This window comes from Oncorhynchus gorbuscha, linkage group LG03, assembly GCF_021184085.1.
Source record: "Oncorhynchus gorbuscha isolate QuinsamMale2020 ecotype Even-year linkage group LG03, OgorEven_v1.0, whole genome shotgun sequence".
Classification (NCBI taxonomy): domain Eukaryota; kingdom Metazoa; phylum Chordata; class Actinopteri; order Salmoniformes; family Salmonidae; genus Oncorhynchus; species Oncorhynchus gorbuscha.
In genome coordinates this window covers 37830958-37853203 of record NC_060175.1, presented here as the reverse complement: position 1 = coordinate 37853203, position 22246 = coordinate 37830958, and the positions used below count along the sequence as shown (strand labels likewise).

The 22246-nt window shown below is 43.8% G+C and overlaps 1 protein-coding gene across 4 annotated transcripts; it reads right to left on the bottom strand.

The window, feature by feature from the left end:
* Nucleotides 1-694: 694 nt before the first annotated feature.
* Nucleotides 695-21728, bottom strand: LOC124031343 (kelch domain-containing protein 8A-like). 4 transcript variants are annotated; one of them, XM_046342442.1, is made up of 8 exons: nucleotides 21371-21728; nucleotides 10583-11004; nucleotides 10165-10375; nucleotides 9838-10002; nucleotides 8535-8753; nucleotides 5729-5830; nucleotides 2568-2716; nucleotides 695-2368 (listed from the first exon to the last, which is right to left on the bottom strand). In XM_046342442.1, the coding sequence occupies exons 2-8, from the start codon at nucleotides 10745-10747 to the stop codon at nucleotides 2318-2320; spliced, it is 1062 nt and encodes a 353-aa protein (XP_046198398.1). In that variant the 5' UTR covers nucleotides 10748-11004; nucleotides 21371-21728; the 3' UTR covers nucleotides 695-2317. The 4 variants fall into 4 exon arrangements, with proteins under 4 accessions (XP_046198398.1, XP_046198399.1, XP_046198401.1 ...); XM_046342443.1 differs by having other exon boundaries at nucleotides 21530-21728; XM_046342445.1 differs by lacking the exon at nucleotides 21371-21728 and adding an exon at nucleotides 20837-21357.
* Between the last annotated feature and the right edge of the window lie 518 nt (nucleotides 21729-22246).

The following is a 22246-nucleotide window of genomic DNA, read 5'->3' as shown; positions in this document are numbered from 1 at the left end:
CGGGACGTGCTGGACCGTTTGTGATCTATGATTTCCTCCGTTGCCGCCAGTGTTCCTCCTCGAGAGCGCCAGGAGGCGCTCGGTGAGTGGGGGGGTACTGTCATGTTTTGTCTTATTTTGTCTTGTCATTTTGCTTTTCCCTCTGTTCGTTTTCCCCCTGCTGGTCTTTTTAGGTTCGTTCCCCTCTTTCTCTCTTCCTCCCTCTCTCTCTTCTCTCTATCGCTCTGTTCCTGCTCCCAGCTGTTCCTATTCCCCTAATCAATCATTTAGTCTTCCCACACCTGTTCCCTATCTTTCCCCCTGATTAGAGTCCCTATTTCTCCCCTTGTTTTCCGTTTCTGCCCTGTCGGATCCTTGTCTATTGTTCACCGTGCTGTGTCTGTGTATCGCCCTGTCGTGTCGTGTTTCCCTCAGATGCTGCGTGGTGAGCAGGTGTCTGAGTCTGCTACGTTCAAGTGCCTTCCCGAGGCAACCTGCAGTTCAAGATCGAGTCTCCAGTCTGTTCTCGTCATTACGAGTGGAAATTGTGCTTTATGATTGTATTTTTACTTTACTGGATTAAAGACTCTGTTTTCGCCAAGTCGCTTTTGGGTCCTCATTCACCTGCATAACAAGAATAAGAATGAAACAAGAATGATATAGAAGAAATCTACATACAGGTAGGAAGTGGATGCACTCCATGGAATTATTTTTGTTAAGCTTTATTTTTATTTTTGTTAAGCTTTTATTTTCTAATCAAGTTAGAAGAATACCTCATTAAAGCCATACTTACTGTAGAAGTATTCATCCAGTAGTTTGTGCTTTTTAATAACATCCTGAGAATGAAGCTATTCATTAATACGTACATTTGACAGAAATCAATTGTCAATACACAGTGCACTAATTACAAACCAAAACAGATGAACCGAAAACCAGTATTGCATGTAATCACGAGTATAACATATATTTTTTAAATGGGGATTTTAAAAAGAGCAACAGATCTTAAATAGGATTAAAGAACATACACCATTTGATATATACTTTAAACCAGACATGACATGATTAACCTTCTCACACCTATATAATTCCTATTGCCATAGCAATCCATAGGCAACCCATTCAAATATGTAGGTTTCAGTGGAGGCTGCTGATGGGAGGATGGATCATAATAATGGCTGGAATGGAGTAAATGGAATGGTATCATGGTTGTGTTTGATACCAATACATTCTGTCCATTCCAGCCATTCCAGTCCTCCCTCAGCGGCCTCCATCAGTGGATATAGTCAACTCCTGATGATTGCACACTCTGTTTCAGTAGTGCAGTTAATTCATATACATTATTTTGACTTGCTCCAGATATATGCATGCTATGTCTGCATGCATGCTATAAGCACACTCCAGTTAAGTGCATGTCTTCATGCTAGTCCAAGCGACTGCATACTGTACTGTACAGTATGTCCGGAGTTGGCTAACTTAGGTCTTAGAGATGGGTGTACACTAACATGTCACTTGCATCTACAGTAGGGAATATCAAACTGTTTACAAACTGCACACATTTCATACACAACAAATAAACAGTATTTATCTCAGTAACAATACAAAATGTATTACCTTGCTCTTGTCTTTACTCCCTGTTAAGATCACATCTATATGTCCAGTTAAAAACGTTTAAGGCAAGGCAAGCAGTAAATCTACAACTATAGATGCAAAAGTAAAAAAAATATTGAATACCTTGAGAATCTCTATAGGGAGATCACACACAGTGAAGAGGAATCTTTACATGACTAAAACTCTTCTGAATAACTTATTTACAGAGAAAGCCAGCTCCTCGTGTGTGTAGAACAGGGATGTGCAACTGGCTACCTTTGATTTTTAGAATAAACAAGGCGCAATTTCGAAATGTGGTTGTGCCCACGTGGGTACGCAGACCCGCGAGTAACTACAGCCCCTCATGATGAGTTCAGATTTTTAGTGGGCCTACGCCCATCAAAGTTGGCCATCCCTGGTGTAGAAAATTTTGTACGATGTGAGTCAGTATGGTGATAATTGGGATCTATTCTCTGTGTGTGTAGCCTGTGTGATATCAGTTCTCTCACTGTGTGTTGGAGTTGAGTGTGCATAGACAACCCAGGAGAGGGCACTGTTCTGTGTTTGTGGCATTATTTCCCCATCGTTTCTATTCCTCTGTAGATCTTAGGAAACATATTGCACTTGTCCCAGACCAGCAGCCATTATGAAAGCACTGTAACCACTGATCTTGAATAGAATGTTCTAGAATTCAGAATCTTCTTGTGGTCATCCTGCTGTCAATCATCCTGTAAGGCTCATGTCCTCAAGCCTACAGACACTCCTCTTTCACATACAGGATCTCATGGGCTGAACTAGGGACCTTAAAGACAGTTAGACAGAGACAGATAGTAAATGGCGAGTGTGTGTGTGTGTGTGTGTGTGTGTGTGTGTGTGTGTGTGTGTGTGTGTGTGTGTGTGTGTGTGTGTGTGTGTGTGTGTGTGTGTGTGTGTGTGTGTGTGTGTGTGTGTGTGTGTGTGTGTGTGTGTGTGTGACAACAAGCACAGCAATATTCCAGCACCTGGTTGACTCCTCCCACCACCAGCAAGCGGTCCCTGATGACAATGGATGAGGCAGAGCATCGCGCCATTGCCATGGGAGCCAGTCTCTCCCACTTCCTCTTCTGAGGGTGGAAGGCTTCCACTGTGTCCAGAACTGAAGGCTGGTGACCTGGGGACCACGCACGGTCATCATACGGTGTTCATACAGTCAATATACAGTGCATTCGATAGTACATTATTCAGACCCCTTGATTATTTTCCACATTTGCTACGTTACAGCCTAATTCTAAAATGGATTAAAAAAATAAAAATCTCCAATCTACACTCAATACCCCATAATGACAAAGCAAAAACCTTTTTTGACTATATTCTACATTGTATAATAATAGTGAAGACATCAAAACTATTAAATAACACATATGGAATCATGTAGTAGCAATAATAGTGTTAAACAGATCAAAATATACTTTATATTTGAGATTCTTCAAAGTAGCCACCCTTTGCCTTGATGACAGCTTTGCACACTCTTGGCATTCTCTCAACCATCTTCATGAGGTAGTCACTTGGAATGCAATTCCATTAACAGGTGTATCTTGTTAAAAGTTAATTTGTGGAATTTCTTTCCTTAATGCATTTGAGCCAATCAGTTGTGTTGTGACAAGGTAGGGGTGGTATACAGAATATATTTGGTAAAAGACAAAGTCCATTTATGACAATAACAGCTCAAATAAGCAAATAGAAACAACAGTCCATCATGACTTTAAGACATGAAGGACAGGCAATTTGGAACATTTCAAGAACTTTGAAAGGTTCTTCAAGTGCAGTCACAAAAACCTGCCACAGGAAAGGAAGACCCAGAGTTACTGTACCTCTGCTGCAGAGGATAAGTTCATTAGAGTTAACTGCACCTCAGATTGCAGCCTAAATAAATGCTCCACAAAGTTCAAGTAACAGACAAATCTCAACATCAACTTTTCAGAGGAGACTACATGAATCAGGCCTTCGTGGTCTAATTGCTGCAAAGAAACCACTACCAAAGGACACCAATAATAAGAAAATACTTGCTTGGGCCAAGAAACACGAGCAATGGACATTATAGACCGGTGGAAATCTGTCCTTTGGTCTGATAAGTCCAAATTGGAGATTTTTGGTTCCAACTGCTGTGTCTTTGTGAGACGCAGAGTTGGTGAACGGATGATCTCCACATGTCTGGTTCCCACCGTCAAGCATTGAGGAGAAGGTGTGATGATGTGGGGGTGCTTTGCTGGTGACACCGTCAGTGATTTATTTAGAATTCAAGGCAAACTTAACCAGCATGGCTACCACAGCATTCTGATGCGATATGCAATCCCATCTGGTTTGCGCTTAGTGGGACAATCATTTGTTCAACACGACAATGACACAAAACACACCTCCAGGCTGTGTAAGGGCTATTTGACCAAGAAAAAGAGTGATGGAGTGCTGCATCAGATGACCTGGCCTCCAGAATCACCCAACTTCAATCCAATTGAGATGGTTTGGAATGAGTTGACCGCAAAGTGAAGAAAAAATAGCCAACAAGTGCTCAGCATATGTGGGAACTCCTTCAAGACTTTTGGGAAAGCATTCCTCATGAATCTGGTTGAGAGAATGCCAAGAGTGTGCAAAGCTGACATCAAGGCGAAGGGTGGCTACTTTGAAGAATCTTTGTTTAACACCTTTTTGGTTACTACATGATTCCATGTGTTATTTCATGGTTTGGATGTCTTCACTATTATTCTACAATGCAGAAAATAGTGAACATAAAAAAAAAACCTTGAATGAGTCGGTGTGTCCAAACTTTTGACTGGCACTGTAAGTATTCAGACCCTTTACTCAGCACTTTGGCAGCGATTACGACCTAGAGTCTTCTTGGGTATGACTTTACATGTTTCGCACAACTGTATCTGGGGAGTTTCTCCCATTCTTCTCTGCAGATCCTCACAAGCTCTGTCAGGTTGGATGGGAAGCGTCGCTGCAGAGGCATTTTCAGGTCTCTCAACCGGGTTCAACCGGGTTCAAGTCCGGGCTCTAGCTTGGCCACTCAAGGACATTCAGAGACTTGTCCTGAAGCCACTCCTGCGTCTTGGCTGTGTGCTCAGGGTCTTTGTCCAGTTGGAAAGTGAACCTTCGCCCCAGTCTGAGGTCCTGAGCGCTCTGGAGCAGGTTTTCATCAAGGATCTCTCTGTACTTTGCTCCGTTCATCTTTCCCTCGGTCCTGACTAGTCTCCCAGTCTCTGTCACTGAAAAACACCCCCACAGCACAATGCTGCCACCACAATGCTTCACCGTGAAGATGGTGCCAGGTTTCCTTCAGGCGTGACGTTTGGCATTCAGACCAAAGAGTTCAATCTTGGTTTGATCAGACCAGATAATCTTGTTTCTCATCTTCTGAGAGTCCTGTCAAGCGGGCTGTCATTTACTGAGGAGTGTCTTCTGTCTTCTGTCTGGCTCTCTACCATAAAGACCTGTTTGATGGAGTGCTGCAGAGATGGTTGTCCTTCTGAAAGGTTCTCCCATCTCTACAGAGGAACTCTAGAGTTCTGTCAGAGTGACCATCGGGTTCTTGTTCAAATCATGTCCAAACCTCTCTGACCTTTTTTGGTACCCTTCCCCAGATCTGTGCCTCAACACAATCCTGTCTCGGAGCTCTATGGACAATCCCTTCGACCTCATGGCTTGGTTTTTGCTGACATGCACTGTCAACTGGGGGACTTTATATAGACCGGTGTGTGCCTTTCCAAATCATGTCCAATCAATTTACAACAGGTGGACTCCAATCAAGTTGTAGAAACATCTCAAGGATGATCAATGGAAACAAGATGCACCTGAGCTAAATGTCGAGTCTCATAGCAAAGTGTCTGAATACTTATGTAAATAAGGTATTTCTGTTATTTTGTTTTTATAAAATAGCAAAAGTTTCTAAAAAACTGTTTGACTTTGTTAACATGGGGTATTGTGTGTAGATCGATGAATATAAAAAAAAAAAAATTTGAATCCATTTTACAATGAGGTTGTAGCGTAACAAAATGTGGAAAAAGTCAAGGGGTCTGAATACTCTCTGAATGCACTGTATGGTCATCGCACATTGTCATGACCAACTAACGTTCAACAAAAACACACATATATGAGCACATATACACACACATTCACACTCCCTCACCAAGTCCTCCTGCTACGACCATCCTGCCCCTGAGGAAAGATGAGGCAAAGTCAGCCCTCTTAGTCTTCATGGCCACCGTGTCCTCTGACTTCAACCACAACCCTGGAGGGAGACAGGAGAGGACGATGTCAGAGTGTGTGTGTGTGTGTGCAAGTGTAAACCACATTTTAATGAGGGTGGGGGAGGCAGGGAAGTGTGTATACAATCAACTTTGACCACTGCATAAAACTCCAGCAAGGTGACAATTTTATTTTTTCCATTTGTTTTTGAATTCTGCAAGTTACAATTTGGTGTGTGCCTGAATGATGGTGGCACCACAACTCAACAAGAAATACAGTGTGCACCTTGAATACAAATGTCCACACACACACACCAAGCTACCAGGTCATGACCCCAGATATTGGAAATAAGAAAATAGGGTACATTTCTGTAAAACCACCCAATCTGAACACTTCAATTGCAAAGGAGAAAAACAAGTTATTTTCCTCCAGCAGTCTGGCAGGGGATGACTATGACAGTAAATTGGCATATTATTTACAGTTCTACTTAGGCAAACATTTGTGCTGCTAAAGACAGTGAAACTATTTCAGAGAAACAGCGACTAGGGAGATTTTTTTTTCTTTTTCAAAGACTCTTTTAAAGCTTTTATGTTGTCTGTAAGAAACCCAAGCCTGCGTGAGTTTAGTGTCTCTGACTTCACAATCAGCTCCACAGAGAGAGAGGAAGAGAAATACAGAGGGAGAAAGAGAGGGAGACACAGAGACGAAAACATAACCAGAGCAGATAAAAGCACTTTGTTAATGAACTGTTGCCAATCCAGGCAATATTTGAGCTTGAAAGGGAATAAGGCAGAGCACAGCTGGCGACGGGCACACTGCTCTGCGACTCACTGCCAAGGCCTTTGTTGTTGAAGTGTTGGCTGGCTGGCACTCTCAGGGGCTTCCTCCAAATAACTTTTAAAAACATATCATATTCAGCACTAAGTTCCCTTTTTCCTTCAGATTCAGAGGGAGGGGCACACACTAACACACTAGCGGGAAGAACGGGTCAGAGTTTAGCTGCTCTACTACAGATAGCTGAACTAGAAGGGACTGGAGATATTGCAGTTGTGTAGTTAATGTATGTGCTGGGCTGTGTGTGAGTGTATCTTGTCTACAGAGAGTGTGCATTAGTGTGATGTATTTTCTACAGTTTTGTAGAGGCTTTGGTAGTTAGTGGTTTTCCATTGAACAGATCATGATGAGCTACAGTCAGACATGGAGAACCCAATTCTGGATACTAGAAAATTCGGTGCTCTAATTTGTTATGAGTTATGTTATATTACACAATGTCTGTCTTTGTATATTGGAGTCATTTTAATATTCTACTTTTATCAATGTAATCTACACTCAGTGGCCAGTTTATTTTTAGGTACACCCATCTAGTATCGGGTCTGACCCCCCTTTGTCTCCAGAACAGCCCAAATTCTCTGGGGCAAGAAAACGTTGCTCAATTGGAATCAAGGTACTTAATGTGTGCCAGGAAAACATTCCTTACACCATTACACCACCACCAGCCTGTGCCGTTGACACAAGGCAGGATGGGGCCATGGACGCATGCTGCTTATGCCAAATCCTGATTCTGCCATCAGCATGGCGCAACAGGAACGGGGATTCAATGGACCAGGGACTGTTTTTCCACTCCTCAACAGGAGTGGAACCTGGTATGGTCTGCAATAGCCCATCCATGACAAGGACTGGCGAGTTGTGCGTTCTGAGATGCCGTTCTGCACACCACTATTCTGCTCCGTTATTTGCCTGCCTGTTAGCTTGCACGATTCTTGCCATTTTCCTTCGACATCTCATTAACAAGCTGTTTTCTCCCACAGGACTTCCTTGTTGTTGCTATTTTGCACACCCATTTTCTGTCAACATTCTGTCAGCATTCTGTCAAGACATTGAATACTAGGTCAATCCAGAGCCATATATTCAGATGTCTAAATAAAGGTCTCCTGGGTAAATCTAACAATGAGTGAGCTACAGAGTATAATATCCCAGTGTGAGAGTTGCAGACAGCATGACCATCTGTGGAGGAAGGCAGATAATAACACAATCTGTTTCTGAATCCTGTAATTTAAACACCTCCCTCCTCCTCACTGTAGCTCATCTCCCATCTCATCTCCACTTAGATTAGATTGGGAGGGGGAGTGAATGGGCCTTATTGTTTATTGCTTACTGTGTGTGTGTGTGTGTGTGTGTGTGTGTGTGTGTGTGTGTGTGTGTGTGTGTGTGTGTGTGTGTGTGTGTGTGTGTGTGTGTGTGTGTGTGTGTGTGTGTGTGTGTGTGTGTGTGTGTGTGTGTGTGTGTGTGTGTGTGGAGGAAGGTAACGAGGAAGGTATTGTAAATGTCTATCTGATATCTCTGGAGTAAAACCCAGCCAGCCTGCCAGCTGGCCAGACAGACATTCTCACCGTGGTGTTAGATTAGTATTCAGACTCCCACTGCTTCTTTCATTTGGCTTCGACTGGTAAAAATAGAAAAATCAAAATGCGTGACAAAACACCCTATTGTTTGAAATGACTTATCAATTTTTTACCTGGGTATGGCTCTTTTCTCTTCCTGGTCTCTTTTCAATTTGACCATTTGATATTCATTTTCTGTGAGACGGAAGATAAGTTGTTTTTTGAGGTGTGTGTGTGTGTGTATGCAGCATGCACCTAGCTTTTATTTGGAGAGAAATATAACTTTATTGTGTACCTGGAGAGGAAATCAGTGCACTTAAATGCATATGTATGTGTTTTGTGTATGTGTTTTTTTGTGCTTCTTACCCTGGTTAGTATCAAAGATGTTGACATTCTTGGTGAACTTGGAGCTCTGGTGGCCCCCTCCCTTCCTTAGCCCCCCCAGCAGACACAGCCTCCCCGAACTGTCCCAGAACACGCCACCGTACGAACGTTTACACGGCATGTTGGGTAGTGTACTCCAGGAGCGTGTCTCTGAATCAAATACCTCAAAGACCTTCAACGTGCGCTTAAAATGACGCCCACCTAAAAAGAACACACACACACTTAGTATACACATTACACGTGCAAACTGTCAAACACGCACACAAGCATGAACAGACACCCAAACACGCACACAAGCATGAACAGACACCCAAACACGCACACAAGCATGAACAGACACCCAAACACGCACACAAGCATGAACAGACACCCAAACACGCACACAAGCATGAACAGACACCCAAACACACACACAAGCATGAACAGACACCCAAACACGCACACAAGAACAGACACCCAAACACGCACACAAGCATGAACAGACACCCAAACACGCACACAAGCATGAACAGACACCCAAACATGCACACAAGCATGAACAGACACCCAAACACGCACACAAGCATGAACAGACACCCAAACACGCACACAAGCATGAACAGACACCCAAACACGCACACAAGCATGAACAGACACCCAAACACGCACACAAGCATGAACAGACACCCAAACACGCACACAAGCATGAACAGACACCCAAACACGCACACAAGCATGAACAGACACCCAAACACGCACACAAGCATGAACAGACACCCAAACACGCACACAAGCATGAACAGACACCCAAACACGCACACAAGCATGAACAGACACCCAAACACGCACACAAGCATGAACAGACACCCAAACACGCACACAAGCATGAACATACACCCAAACATGCACACAAGCATGAACAGACACCCAAACGCGAACATGAACAGACACCCAAACACGCACACAAGCATGAACAGACACCCAAACACGCACACAAGCATGAACAGACACCCAAACACGCACACAAGCATGAACAGACACCCAAACACGCACACAAGCATGAACAGACACCCAAACACGCACACAAGCATGAACAGACACCCAAACACGCACACAAGCATGAACAGACACCCAAACACGCACACAAGCATGAACAGACACCCAAACACGCACACAAGCATGAACAGACACCCAAACACGCACACAAGCATGAACAGACACCCAAACACGCACACAAGCATGAACAGACACCCAAACACGCACACAAGCATGAACAGACACCCAAACACGCATACACTTTCCTTACCTGCCACGTAGATCTTGTTGCCCAGTAGGTGTGCTGTAGCATCATATCGCGGTGTGGGCATAGGGGGCAGTAGTGCCCACACATTCTTCCTCAGGTCATACTGCTGTAGTATACTACGAGGGAGCAGGTCTGAACCCATACCACCCACTGCCAACGCACGCCCATCTACAGAGAAGGGTGAGAGAGAGAAAGGTGGAGGAGTGAGAGGTGAGAAACTAAGCCATTAACATGGATCTGGCCATGTACAGAATGCAAGTATATATGTCCTTGTGTCACCCGCCACCCTACATACCTTTCACAGCGACAGCCACCTCCTACCCAACACACCTTTTACAGTGACGGCCACCCCCATCAGTGCTTCTCTGAGGGCGCTCCTCTTCCTCCACCTCCCCTCCTCTGTGTTGTACACCTCCACAACCTTGAGAGGGCGCTGGTCCTCCCCCACACCACCCACCACCAGGATCTGCTTGCCCAGCACCGCCACTGCCGCACCCGCCCGAGGGGTGGGCATGGGGGGCAAGCTTAACCACTGGTCCCCCTGAAAACAACAAAAAAGTGTAATTAATTACATGGTCGATTAGTCCTGTGTAAATGTTTGAACCGATGCGTTCTGTGTTTAATCCTGTGTGCGTTGTGTGTTTGTGTGCGTGTGGGTCGTGTGTTTGTGTGTGTGTGGGTTGTGTGTTTGTCTGTGTGTGTGTGTATGTGTGTGTGTGTGCGTGCAGGTGTGTATGCTCCAACCTACCTCTGGAGAGTAGAGTTCCAGGGCTGGGGAGGGCCTCCCTGCAGCATCACAGCCCCCCAGCATGTACATCTGCCCCCCCACCTCCGCCAGGGAGTGGTAGACACGCCCGCTTGGCAGCCGAGCCAGGCTCTGCCAGTGGAACTCCAAGGCCGAGGGCACAGACATCTATATCTCGGACCAGGGAGGGGAAGGGTTGCTGGGGGAGAGATGAGGGAGTGGTGGGTCCAGGAAACCAGAGATGGAGATGGACAGGGTTAGCACCCCTGGGTATAGTGCCGTGTCAACGGGAAGAGTCGAGAGAGTGGTGTTGTCAGGAGATCCAAAGAACTAGGTGGAGGACCAGAGATAGTGGATGGAGCAAGGTCAGCAAAGCCCAACCGGAGGCTCTTTCCCTGGAGTTGACCACCGGCTCGTACTACGTCCTGGAGGAAATGAGAGGGAAGGATGATTGGTATGGAACAGGAAAGACAATGTAATATAATCCAATAGAAGAGTACTTATCTAAGTTCCCACTGACTCAGAATAATATGGTCATTTAGCAGATGCTTCTAATCAAAGCAACCTACAGCCATTTACTATTGAATAGATTGGATGTTCTGTTGTGGCCTTTGGCTGTGTGTGTGTGTGTGTGTGTGTGTGTGTGTGTGTGTGTGTGTGTGTGTGTGTGTGTGTGTGTGTGTGTGTGTGTGTGTGTGTGTGTGTGTGTGTGTGTGTGTGTGTGTGTGTGTGTGTGTGTGTGTGTGTGTGTGTGTGTGTGTGTGTGTGTGTGTCTGTGTGTGTCATGGCCCTCTTTAGCTGTGTACACAATCAGGATGAATTGGGCTTTACAAGCAGAGGAAACATCCATCAGTAACCAGGCAACCAGTCCCCCCCTACCCTCTTCCTCCTCTCTCTCCGTGTCTAGTTATTGCCTGTATCCTATTTCTTCTACCCACACAGACAGTGTGACTGAGCAGCAGCAGCCGCATGGTGGATCAGCTCAGTGTTCTCTCATAGTCCGAGAGCATCTGGTCGTCACAGTGGTGGCACAGAACTACTTGTTTCTTCTAAGTGGAGATTTTTTATTTTCTCCCTCACTCACCTGTCCATCTCCTCATTTGAATTCCATGCTGTCACTGCCACTCGTTCCCTGGAGACCAACCTCTTGACATCTGCCTTCAAGTAATTTCTTTCCAACTCTGTTTCCCCTTCTTGCCTCTTTTGACCTCACCCTTTGCCAGTCCCCTCCCACATACAAGGCTGGCAATATGCTTGACCTCATCTTTACAAGATGCTGTTCGCCTACTAATCTCACTGCAACCCCCTCCACGTCTCTGATCACTATTTTCCTTTTCTGTCTGCCTTTCCTCCAACCCTAGCCACTCAGCCCCTACCCAGATGGTCATGCACCATGTCGCAATATTCACTCTCTCTCTCCCACTACTTTCTCCTCATTTATCCTATCATCTCTCCCTTCTGCTAAACCCTTCTCCCTCCTCTCTCCTGATTCTGCCTCTTCAACCCTACTCTCATCACTTCCCGCATCCTATGACTCGCACTGTCCCCTTTCCTCCTACCCGTCTTGGCCCTCCCCTCCTGAAACATTGTCTGAGTGGCTCACTGCTTCCAGAACAGGGTTGCGGGCAGCTGAGTGAAAATGGAGGGAAACTACATTTCCAGAGGACCTATCAACCTTCCACTCCCTCCTCTCTACCTTCTGTTGCTCTGTATGCGCTTTGTATTACTCTAAATTATAACCTTCTGTCTCTAACCCGAGAAAACTCTTTTCCACCTTCTCCTCTCTCCTTCATCCTATGCCCCTCCCTTTCCCTCCTCCCTCTCTGCGGACGACTTTGTCAACCTCTTTGAAAAGAAGTTTAACGACATCTGCTCCTCATTCACTCAGCCTATTGAATCCACTGTTCACTCTCACACAGAACTACCCTGCGCCTTGACCTCTTTCTCCCCTCTCTCTCCAGAAGAAATTTTGCTACTAGCGAGGTTCGTCCACCCGAGAACCTGCCCACTTGACCCCATCACCTCTTCCCTTCCCTGGAGACTTTCTCCCATTCCTCACTTTCCTCACTTTCCTTATCCCCGACAACTGGCAGTCATTCCACCTTTAAAAAACAACAACACTCTGACTCAAACTACAGACCGGTATTCCTTCTTTCTTTTCAAAACACTTGAGCATTCTGTCTTTGATCATCTCTCTCGCTACCCTAACCAGGCTTCAAGACGGGTCACTCAACCCAGACTGCTCTTCTCTGTGTCAATGAGACTCTCCTCACTGCCAAAGCTGACTCTCTCTCAACTGTTCTCATCCACCTAGATCTATCCGCTGTCTTTGACACTGTGAACCATCCAATCCTCCTCTCCACCCTCTCAGGGCTGGGTGTCTCAGGTTCTGCACACTCTTGGATCGCGTTCTACCTGGCAGGCCGCTCCTACCAGGTGTAGTGGAGAGGATCTGTCCACGGTGTTCCCCGCTCCTACCAGGTGTAGTGGAGAGGATCAACTCCACAGTGTCCCCCTCCCAGAGTTAAAAAAGCCTTTGCATGACCCAGGACAACATGTTCTCTGCAAACATCAAAGCAGTGACTCGGTCCTGCATGTTCATGCTCTACAACATTTGTAGGTTATGACCATACCTCACAGAGGAAGGGCCACAGACATCCCCGGCCTGGACAACTGCAACTCTAGCACCACTTTCTGCCAACTCTGGTCGCTTGGCCCTTCTACACCTAAACCTAGAACAGCAGAGTCCCTGCCCAACTTCTGAAAACATCTGAAACCCTTGCTTTTCAAAGAGTATCTTAAATAAGAGCATCTGCTACAGTAAATGACTACAAAGTCAAATGTAATTTACGTAAGATAAATGACTACAAAGTCAAATGTAATTTACGTAAGAGTCCACATCTAAAACTCTGGTAGCCACAGAATTACTTACGAAATATCTATTTCTACTGAGCATTGACAACCCATTAACACCCCCACACATCACACAGAGTGTGGGTGGGTAATATAAAACATGGATATCATTAGGCTTCATTGACAAAAAGCCTTTAGTAGACGAAGTGCTTGGGTCCACATCACTCAAACATAATTGGCTTATTTCAGTATGTATTTTTTCCTGTGAGGTAACTTGTGTGAGTTTGGCACATTCAACAATGGATGTTTAGTTAGTCAATCTCTCAATCAATCAAATGTATTTATAAAGCCCTTTTTACATCAGCCGATGTCACAAAGTGCTGTACAGAAACCCAGCTTAAAACACCAAACAACAAGCAATGCAGCTGTAGAAGCACGGTGGCTTGGAAAAACATAATAGAAAGACCAGAACCTAGGACGAAACCTGGAGAGGAACCAGGCTCTGAGGGGTGGACAATCCTCATCTGGCTGTGCCGGGTTGAGATTATAACAGTACATGGCCAAGATGTTCAAACGTTCTTAGATGACCAGCAGGGTCAAATAATAATAATCACAGTGGTTGTAGAGGGTGCAACAGGTCAGCACCTCAGGAGTAAATGTCAGTTGGCTTTTCATAGCCAAGCATTCAGAGTTTGAGACAGCAGGTGCAGTAGAGAGACAGAGTCGAAAACAGCAGGTCCGGGACAAGGTAGCACGTCCGGTGAACAGGTCAAGGTTCCATAGCCGCAGGCAGAACAGTTGAAACTGCAGCAGCACGACCAGGTAGACTGGGGACAGGCCAGGTAGTCCTGAGGCATGGTCCTAGATAAGACAGGAGAATTACACCAGATATAACAGACTGACCCTAGCCCCCCGACACAAACTATTTCAGCATAGATACTGGAGGCTGAGACACGAGGGGTCGGGAGACACCGTGACCCTGACCGACGATACCCCCGTCAGGGCCAACTAGGCAAGATATAACCCCTCCCACCTTGCCTAAACACAGCCCCAACACCACTAAAAGGATATCCGCAAATCACCAACTTACTACTCTGAGACAAGGCTGATTATAGGACCTATTGAAAAGATGAGTCTTCAATAAAGACTTCAAGGTTGAGACCAAGTCTCCGTCTCTCACATGGATAGGCAGACCATTCCATAAAAATGGAGCTCTACAAGAGAAAGCCCTGCATCCGGCTGTTTACTTAGAAATTCTATGGACAATAAGGAGGCCTGCGTCTTGTGACCGTAGCGTACGTGTAGGTATGTACAGCAGGACCAAATCGGAGAGATAGGTAGGAGCAAAACCACGTCATTCTTTACAGGTTAGCAGTAAAACCTAGACTTAACAGGAAGCCAGTGTAGAGAGGCTAGCACTGGAGAAATGTGATCACATTTTTTGGTTCTAGTCAAGATTCTAGAAGCCGTGTTTAGCACTAACTGAAGTTTATTTAGGGCTTTATCCGGGTAGCCGGAAAGTAGAGCCCTCCAGTAGTCTAATCTAGAAATGACAAAAGCATGGATTAGCTTTTCTGCAATGTTACGGAAATGGAAAAACTCTGTCCTTGAAATATTATTGATATGTTTGTCAAAAGAGAGGTCAGAACAAAGTAATGCTGAGGTCCTTCACAGTTTTATTTGAGATGACTGTACAACCATAAAGATTCATTGTCAGATCCAACAGAAGATCTCTTTGTTTCTTGGGACCTAGAACTAGCATCAGATATATTCTCTCTCTCTCTCTCTCTCTCTCTCTCTCTCTCTCTCTCTCTCTCTCTCTCTCTCTCTCTCTCTCTCTCTCCATAGACAAATAAAAGGAAGGATGCATGCACAAAGAGAATAAAGAAAGCTTCTTTTAGAAAAAAAAAATTCTCCACTGTGTAACTTTTGAGGGCAGGAGTGGGTTACCATAGAAACAGTGACATGTTTTGGAGTTGCGAGGCCAGGGTACAGATGGCCAGCCAGCCAGTATATTTCTTGGTTTGGTTTTAATAATGGATTAAAGAAGGAAAGCATAACAGCAAATACAAGCTGTGGTGTTGTTCTCCACTCTGACCCCGGCAGGCAGAGTCTTGTTAGTGAGACAGAATGGCTTTCTCCTGGTGTGCCTTGCAGAGCGTATTAATTGCAATCAGTAACCGATTTGCTTCGCCACATCTTTTTTTAAATGAACTGCTTGAACAGCTTGAGATCAACAGTAGTCCCACCAGCACCCAAGGAAGTCATTCACAATCAGCATGAGTATCTTTTCATACTTTTAATTAGTTAGTTAGTCTCCTTCGATCCCTATATAGGCACGAGTCGACTGCCAACTTTAGTTATAATGTTATCCTCAGCAAAGCTATTTGTCAATGTTTCAAATACAAGGAGCTTGGTTTGATCCTGATGGCATACTCCCAACGGTCTCCCTATTGTCTCTCCTCTCTCCCCCACTCCATCTGTCCCCTATCGCTCCCCTTTTTTACTCTCTCTCTCTCTCCCTACAGGGTGAAGCAAGGGATTGTTTAACGACTAACATTTAATTAGCCTGCAGTATTCAAATAGTGCTTTACTCCCCACACCTCAGAACCACTGCAGTGTGAGCAGTGGAGTCAGAGCAAGGGGTGTGTGTGTGTGTGTGTGTGTGTGTGTGTGTGTGTGTGTGTGTGTGTGTGTGTGTGTGTGTGTGTGTGTGTGTGTGTGTGTGTGTGTGTGTGTGTGTGTGTGTGTGTGTGTGTGTGTGTGTGTGTGTGTGTGTGTGTGTGTGTGTGTGTGTGTGTGTGTGTGTGTGTGTGAGGTAGTAGTCAGGTTTTTTTGTAACAGGTCTTAATCCTGCTCTAATAGCAGTGTTCATGCTGGGGTGGGCTGAAAGTGAACTGACACCCAGGAGAGCCACTCATTGCTAACACTGCTGGTCATTCATTGTAAATACAGTCCAACACAGCTTCATTCCACTCATACAAGACTGTTCCCAATAAGGTGGATGACTCATGCCAAACACATTTCAATAACAGTCCTGGCCCCATTAGACAAACTCCCAGACAGAGACCAGAGGAGGATAGAATCAAACCTTCGTTAAAACTGCTTATGTAGTACCCTTTCATACATTACTCCTCACAGCAGTTTTACCATAGTGATTTACCAGCTTGAGGGCTTGCTATACTGCAGTATACTGCTCATGCTATTATTAGTTGTTTACACAGCTTTAATACAGTACATTTCAGGGAGGCAGTCTCTCACAGCGTCATACCACCCTGAAGGCTAACATTACTGCCTATTACAAGACCAAGAGCAAGAAGACCACTCTCCCTACAGGCCCAAATATAGAAAATCTCATCGTTACTTCTCATCATTAAAAAAGTTGATTCGAAGAATTTCATACTCTGTTCTGATTGCATTCATTAGCATCAGCAATGCTCTCCCGCTTTCTGACAAACGAAATGGTGCCTGCCTTGTGCCTCGCTGTTGTTGTTGTCTAGGAACATTGCAATAACAACAATATTGATGTTTGATTTCGTTTAAATGGCTCCGCTGTTGATAGGACGCAGTTCCCTTTCCTTCACAACATGTTGTACAGTATGAGTGTACCAATATCATCACACACAGTAACACATTAACTAACAGTGACAGATGTTGACTCTCAGCAACATCTTCTACATCTTAACAGACAAATGCATCTCTTGGAGCTGCTCTACTCCGAGCTTAGTGATTACCAACCCTGGTCCTGGAGATCTATAGGGTGCGCAGGCTTTTGTTAGAGCCCAACAGTACCACACAGCAATAGAGATAGTCAAGGCCCGGCAGTTGAGTAGTTGAGTCAGGTGCGTTAGTGGTGCTGGACTAAAGGACCAAGGTTGGAGAATAGCTGATTGTAAGGTTGTGGGCAGAGGCCAGAACACTGAGTGGCTCTACACAACCCTCATTAAATCTAACCTCTCTCTCTCGCTCTCTCAGGGGGTTTGACCCGATGACCAATATCTGATGACTGATACACCGATACTGATGGTTTATACACAACAGCAACGCTGAGAGGAGGCCTTGAATTGAATGTCAGCTCTCTCCACTACACTGCTACTGCTCTTTCTCTCTCTCAAACGTCTTCATTTCTTATTAGCAATTAGCAGCCCCACATAGATCTATCTAAATAAATGAATATGGGTTTCAGAACATAGGACAAGAAGAGAGTTGGGATAGATTGTTGACAGAGTTGGAGGAATAGTTGGCCAAGTAAGTATCCAATCTCTCTCTGTTAAAAGGCTATTGTCTGTCTCGCCCTCCTGGCATCGCTTGTGTGTGTGTGTGTTTGTATGCTGTCTGCATGTGAGTAAACAGCTGCTGTAAAAGCAGACCAATAGTTTCCATAGCAACCCAGCAGCGTACATACAGGCAGCACAAGCGGATACAAGGTGGTGTGGCAGTTAGAAATTAAATAATCAAAAACTTAGATAGGGAGACATTCTATCGGCCAATTAACAGACTTACGGCCGATTCCATTGCAATCCGCGAGGAGACTGCTTGGCAGGCTGACCACCTGTTACGCGAGTGCAGCATCAAATGGACCAGGTGGCTGCAAGGAGCTAAGGTAAGTTGTTAGCTAGCATTAAACTCATCTTATAAAAAAACAATCAATCTAAACATAATTACTAGTTAACTACACATGGTTGATGATATTACTAGTTTAACTAGCTTGTCCTGCGTTGCATATAATCAATGCGGTGCCTGTTAATTTATCATCGAATCACAACCTACTTCAACTTTGCCAAACTGGTGATGATTTAACAAAAGCGCATTCTCGAAAAGAGAACAATCGTTGCACCAATGTATCTAACCATAAGCAGTGGAAGAATGTGCAAAGTAGCCTTTCTTAAAATCAATACACAAGTATATTTTTAAAAACCTGTATATTTAGAAATTCAGGCAATATTAACTAGTGAAATTGTGTAACTTCTCTTGCGTTCTCTGCAACAGAGTATCAGGGTATATGCAGCAGTTTGGGCCGCCTGGCTCGTTGCGAACTGTGTGAAGACAATTTCTTCCAAACAAAGACTATAGTTAATTTGCCAGAATTTTACATAATTATGACATAACATTGAAGGTTGTGCAATGTAACAGCAATATTTAGACTTAAGGTTGCCACCCGTTCGATAAAATACGGAACGGTTCCGTATTTCACTAAAAGAATAAACTTTTTGTTTTCGAAATAATAGTTTCTGGATTTTACCATATACGATGTGAGCAAATGAGGTGAGATAAGGGAGGTAAAGGCAAAAAAGGCCATGGTGGCAAAGTAAATACAATATAGCAAGTAAAACACTGGAATGGTAGATTTGCAGTGGAAGAATGTGCAAAGTAGAAATAAAAATAATGGGGTGCAAAGGAGCAAAATAAATAAATAAATAAAATAAATACAGTAGGGAAAGAGGTAGTGGTTTGGGCTAAATTGTAGGTGGGCTATGTACAGGTGCAGTAATCTGTGAGCTGCTCTGACAGTTGGTGCTTAAAGTTAGTGAGAGAGATAAGTGTTTCCAGCTTCAGAGATTAAAATGAATGATTGAAAATTAATTACCTTAGGACTCGTATTTCTGTGTGTTTATTATATTATAATTAAGTCTATGATTTGATATTTGATAGAGCAGTCTGACGGTAGGCAGGAGCAGGCTCGTAAGCATTCATTCAAACTGCCCTTTCCTGCGTTTGCCAGCAGCTCTTAGCAATGCTTGAAGCACAGCACTGTTTAGGACTTCAAGCCTATCAACTCCCGAGATTAAGCTGGTAATACTATAGTGCCTATAAGAACATCCAATAGTCAAAGGCATATGAAATACAAATGGTATAGAGACAAATTGTTATATAATTCCTATAATAACTACAATCTAAAACTTCTTACCTGGGAATATTGAAGACTCATATGTTCTCATGTTCTGAGGAAGGAACTTAAACGTTAGTGTTTTTACATGGCACATATTGTGCTTTTACTTTCTTCTCCTACACTGTGTTTTTGTATTATTTAAACCAAATTGAACATGTTTCATTGTTTATTTGAGATTAGATTTTATATATGTATTATATTAAGTTAAAATAGAAGTGTTCATTGTTCATTCAGTATTGTTGTAAGTGTCATTATTACACATATATATATATAAAAATGGGAGATTACTCGTTATCGGCTTTTTTTGTCCTGCAATAACCGGTAACAGTATCAGCATTGAAAAATCATAATTGGCCGACCTCTAGAATAAACTGTATGCATGTAGGTATCAAGGCATAAAACGGAGGACACATACTTTAGGCATTCTGTTATGTAAGCCATTGGACGGTATACTCAATTGAGACATATTGCACATTACCCCTGGGAACAAACACGCATACACACTTGGAGACACACGGATACTCAGTACGCTGGCTGATGTGAAAGAGCCCCATTAGAATGACTTTATCCAATGTGGCAGCCTAGAGAAGGCATGAGTGCAGACAGGGAGAGCAGAAAGAAGGAAAGAGAGATGAGGAGAGTATTGAGGAGGAGTGGGATAAAGGAGAGAGTTTTGCCTAGGTAGAGAAAGAGAGAGATTATTGAGAGAGCAATAAAGAACAAGTAGAGTTATTGATGGTTGGGAAGCCTGGGACACAATCCCTAGGGTTTTATACTTAATTACTAGTGTGTGTGTGTGTATGTGTGTGTGTGTGAGAGAGGGAGAGAGAGAGAGAGAGAGAGAGAGAGAGAGAGAGAGAGAGAGAGAGAGAGAGAGAGAGAGAGAGAGAGAGAGAGAGAGAGAGAGAGAAACGAGAGCCTACAGGACCAGGTCTTAATTTCTGGCCTTGATCTTATATTTATTAATTTACCATAAATCCCATAGGGTAGCTCAATGCACAAGACCACTGATCTATAAGGTTTTTATGAATGTAAGTAATCAATAAGCACTGAGAGGACAGAAGGAGGTGAGAAGGAGGAGATGAGACGAGAAGAAAAGATAGAAGGGGATTTCAGTCTATATTCAGCTCAGAGAGTGTCCCAGATCTCTCAGCCTTGCTCCTAGCTGTATAGCGTACGATTAGGCTGGGGGTGAGACATTCAGACAGCATAACAAACAGATGACATTTCAGACAGAATAATTCATTATCTTCAGCATCATTCTCCTCATCACTACAAGTACAGTCATCATCATCTTTATCAACAACAACAACCACCACAACAACACCATCATCATCATCACAATCCTCATCATCATCTTACCACTTGTAAAAAATAACAAGTTAGAACATAAAAATAGATAATAGGTGTATCACCGTGAATAATAGGCTTATAATCTACTGAATGTATTGCACACTTTTATCTGTTTTGTATTAAGGTGCATCAGGAGGACCTGAAAGTCTTTTAATACTCACATAGTTCAAACGGATCTCATCCCCAGGGTAATTGAGCATAAGCGGAAGTGTATGGTGATTCCATATGTATATCATGTCGGAAAGACGTAATGTCCGACTTGCTAACCTAGGCGGAAGATTCGGATCCCGAGTTTCACACTTGGGATAAACCAGAACCAACCAATAGGAAGCTCTACGTAAACAACTTACGTTCATTTTAACTCGGACGTCCCGAGTTTCCGACATGATCTGAACGCGGTATAAATTCAAACAGAAGATTTATGAACACGATCAATATTTGAGGCCTTGTATGATCTAATTGAATGACAATGTATCCAGTCAGCGCAATATACACTGAAGTATGTACAAAACAACGTTAAGGATGCTAATAACTTTGTTGTTTCTTTAGCCTACAATATCCATTCAACGTTGTTTTATTTACGCCGCAATTCGTCTGAATGACACAGGAAACCAAAAATAAATTACTGGTATACTGAAACAACGTTTTGTATGTAGAAGTAAGGCTATTATTATGAATAGGAAGACCCCACATACAATAAGAGGCTGTAGAGCTTCCGGCGACTGAGTTTTCGGAACACCGAGAGGTGCACCCACACTCCCCAGAGAAGTTGATCACAAAGCGGATGCGGCGCACAAAACGATCGGCCGGTCACATTAAAAGCGACAATATTTATATGAATCCTTCTCAGTTACATTACGATCTTCACGTGGTCCAGGTGCTCCCATGCCTTCTATCCGTCGGCGTTTCCCCTGGCCAGGCTGAGACATGGAGAGAGGTTTCAGTGCAATAAGCCACTCAAGTAGCCTAATAGACACACCCTCTCTCTTCTATCCTCGCTGTGAAACGGGCAGGCTCTTGTGGTACCGCACTCTTAAAAAACATTTTCAAACAAACCCAGCCACTTCCATCCATCGTCATTATGTGGGTCACACTTGAAGTATACATTTCTGCCTTCACCGTAGCCTACTAATTGTCATTCATACATTAACTGTAGAAATCGGAAAGAGACTGCTGTACCGATAACCCACATCGCACTTTGACACACTTTTATGTATTTAGTTTAGCATAAAAAGTAAATGACTGACATGTATTGCCTTCAGTGACTCAACTCAAATCACTGCATGAATATTTTATAGTGAGTACATAGCTCTGCAGAATTGTGTCAATAAAATGTTATATCTAATATTCCTTTTGTTTGTGTTTGTCATTTAACTCAACTTTTTCTGTCAATGTCTGTGTATCAGCGCCATTGAATGAACTCGTTTAGATCTATCATAATATCCTCTGTAGGCACATTTTATGGCCTGGAATGCCATACACCACAGCAGGCCTACATCATGAAGCTCAAAGCTTTTCTCATAACTTCACTTTTGTTCATCTATACTTAATTAAATGTTTTTATTTTTTAT

Bases quoted from the DNA above. Each gene is read 5' to 3' on its own strand.
- LOC124031343 (XM_046342442.1), bottom strand. From the start codon at position 10,747: ATGTCTGTGCCCTCGGCCTTGGAGTTCCACTGGCAGAGCCTGGCTCGG. The intron at 5,831-8,534 runs GTAAGAAGCACA...GTCTCCCTCCAG, and splicing joins CATCTTTGATACTAACCAGG to GGTTGTGGTTGAAGTCAGAG. The intron at 2,369-2,567 runs GTGCTGGAATAT...ACTGTCTTTAAG, and splicing joins TGGTGGGAGGAGTCAACCAG to GTCCCTAGTTCAGCCCATGA.